At 44.5% G+C, this 3,113-nt stretch overlaps 1 protein-coding gene across 1 annotated transcript; it reads left to right on the top strand.

Annotated features, from left to right (window-relative positions):
- Nucleotides 1-255: 255 nt before the first annotated feature.
- Nucleotides 256-2,735, top strand: LOC122277866. Its single transcript, XM_043088026.1, has 3 exons — nucleotides 256-1,370; nucleotides 1,542-1,731; nucleotides 1,822-2,735. Exons 1-3 carry the CDS (start codon nucleotides 927-929, stop codon nucleotides 2,415-2,417), a joined length of 1,230 nt encoding a protein of 409 aa, XP_042943960.1. The 5' UTR covers nucleotides 256-926; the 3' UTR covers nucleotides 2,418-2,735.
- Nucleotides 2,736-3,113: the final 378 nt, after the last annotated feature.

The following is a 3,113-nucleotide window of genomic DNA, read 5'->3' as shown; positions in this document are numbered from 1 at the left end:
TTATATTTGTACATAGCAAAACTTTTAATAATTTCGTCCCAAAAGAGCCAATCGAGACCGTCCTTGATCGTCACTGTCAACACGTGTCGCCCACTTCAATCGTCCACAAACTACAACTGCATGCGACCGCTAACATGTGAGCGAACAACCGCTTGCAGGATAACCCCCGCCATGTAGGACTACACGTGGCAAATGACTAGGACTCAGCATCCCCAGACCTCTCTCGTTCTCCCTATAAATTCCCATTCCAGCACATCACCCACTCCACGAGTCTTCGCCGATAACCAGAAACCTCCAAACCCATTCTCGCTGTTTCTCCTAACTTTGACAGTGAAGGTCATCTCGCCGGGAAAATGAATATTCCGGCGAACTTCTCGCCCCTACAAACACCTGCTCTCCATATTTCCGTCCATCGTCGTCACGTGTTCCACGAAAGAACCTGACTGAAAAAATATTCTTCATCATCGTGCCAAAGGTTATTCCATTTTTCTTCGCCACGATAATTCCTGGAGAAGGTACACCGATTTCTCACTAGCTTGAGAATTTTGGTAGATTATTTTTTTGTTCTTTGTCTAGTTTCGCTTCGGACCGGATTGACCCGGTGATCGGCGAAAATTTACGACCGGAAGAAATTTTTGCTTTGTCTGTTGAGAGACTAGTGGATGCAGACTGTGTGTGAATCTGTGGACTGAGTTGTGGCATTGAATTGAAGTGTTTTTTTTTTTTTTGTTTTCTGTTCTCTGGTTCATGGATATGTGTGTATATTTGGAAGTGAGGGAGGCACATTTGGATTAAGGTGCAGTTTACCTTTTTAAAATCTTGTCACTCTGAGTCTGTGAATTTCCAAGCGAATCCGATATTATTCAGCTCTGAAAATGGACCAGAACTAACAGAGCAGTTTCATCCAAGATTGTATTAACTTCACCATGCCTTTTCCGATGAAGATCCAACCCATTGACGTTGATTCTCAAGCAGCAGTGAGGGAACCAGTTGTTAGAACCGATAATGCCAAACCGGTGTTGAAATCGCGGCTCAGGAGGCTCTTTGATCGGCAGTTCCCTAGCGTTCTGAAGATTTCTTCGGCAGAGAAGCCGAATGGTGGCGAGGCACAGTACAGCAACAAAGATGGAGTTCCAGAGTTCGAGCCCAGCTCGGTTTGCTTGGCGAAGATGGTGCAGAACTTTATCGAGCAGGAGAGCAACGACAAACAATCCTCCGCGGCGGCCAAGTTCGGCCGGAACCGCTGCAATTGCTTCAACGGCAATAGCAATGACAGCTCCGACGACGAGTTTGAGGTGTTCGCTGGTTTTGGCGGCGAATCGATGACCTCTGGATCATCGTTCGGCGGCGATTCTTATGATATACTTAAGGTAAAACGTCGCTTCAATTCCTGCCTCCGCCAAATTCTAAATTGTGATCGTTCTATTTTATTTTCAGTAACCAAACGGAGCATAGGTAATGCTTCCTTTAAGACTTGAGGGAAAAAAAAAAAAATCTTATGAGCTCAAATTAATCAGGAAGAATCTTGTTTCTTGCAACAGACTCTAATTCCTTGCTCTAGCGTCGCCGAGAGAAACCTCTTGGCAGACGCAGCGAAGATCGTCGAGAACAACAAAACTCACAAACTTAAAGACGATCTGAAAACAATTGTCACGGACTCTCTCTCATCTCTCGGCTACGATTCCTCAATCTGCAAATCCAAATGGGACAAGTCCCCCTCTTACCCAGCCGGTATATTCTCTTTCTCTCTCTCTTCTCTCAAGCAATTTCTTTTTAATTATTAGAAACAAGAACTGAGAAAATTGGTTGGTTTTGGTTCAGGGGAATACGAATACATAGATGTAATAGTGGAGGGGGAAAGATTGTTGATCGACATCGATTTCCGATCGGAGTTTGAGATAGCTCGATCGACCGGAACCTACAAGGCGGTCCTGCAATATCTGCCGTACATTTTCGTGGGTAAAACGGATCGGCTGGGCCAGATCGTCTCAATCGTATCGGAGGCAGCAAGGCAAAGCTTGAAGAAGAAGGGGTTGCACTTTCCGCCGTGGAGGAAGGCAGAGTACATGCGGGCCAAGTGGCTCTCTACTTACACCAGAACCACCCAGCCCCGATCATCCTCTACCGTTGGAGACACAGTTTCGGGGGCCGAGAATGAGGGGACCGACAATGAAGATTCTTCTGTCACGACCGACAGCGATTGGGGTGAGTTGGAGCTGATCTTCGGAGAGGAAATGGTGCCGTCCGATGCTATCCCATGTGATTCGGTATTTTCGCGCGGGTCGAGAAATCCCGGCATGGAGGAGGAAGCCAAAGTGGTTCCCCCGTGGCAGCCACCGGCGGTAAAACCGAAGAGCGTTGAGAGAGGAGCAAAGATGGTCACCGGATTGGCTTCTCTTCTAAAAGAGAAGCCCTAAAAATATTTTTGGATTTTCACCCGTATATTTTTCCTAAAACTTACGGGTATAAAAGGCATCAATATATAAATAAAATATAGTCGTGATTAGGGCAATGGTGCAACTCTTTTTTTTTTGGGTTCTCATTTCTTCCCACTCTTTTTGATGATCTAAGAAGTAGCAAATCTATGATCGTTGTAATAAAATCGGACCCGAAAAAGTTGAAAAAAAAAAGAAAAGAAAAGAAAGAGGAGAGAGTACATAACTTCCAAAATCTTGTAAATTGAAACACACTGAGATCGTTAAGATATTTTATTTGCTTCTCATCGTTTTCGTAAACTGAGTTTTGTGTTTACAATACCAGAGTTGCTTTATTTTCTTATTTTTATTTATCATGTTGGAATATATCAAAATGCTCAAGTAGTTTTGGTGGGGGTGGTGGCTTTCTAGTTGTTCTCTTCAAGGCATGGTGGGTGGTAGTGACGGTTTCTTGGAAGGGAACATAGGGGAATCCTTTTACCAATTTCACATTTTTTTAGGTTTCTTTTTTAATTTTATTGAATTTGGTTCATAGCAGAGAGAGAGAGAGAGGCAGAGTAAGAGCTCGTGGCGTCTCGTACGCCTAACGCGGAGGCAAAAGCCCCCACCCCCCACACTAGAACTGCGTGATATTCTCTTTTAATTGCTCTTCGATTTGCACGCTTTTTGGCTTCTGGA

Source organism: Carya illinoinensis, chromosome 1, assembly GCF_018687715.1.
Source record: "Carya illinoinensis cultivar Pawnee chromosome 1, C.illinoinensisPawnee_v1, whole genome shotgun sequence".
Taxonomy (NCBI): Eukaryota; Viridiplantae; Streptophyta; class Magnoliopsida; order Fagales; family Juglandaceae; genus Carya; species Carya illinoinensis.
This window is presented reverse-complemented; position numbering and strand designations above follow the sequence as displayed.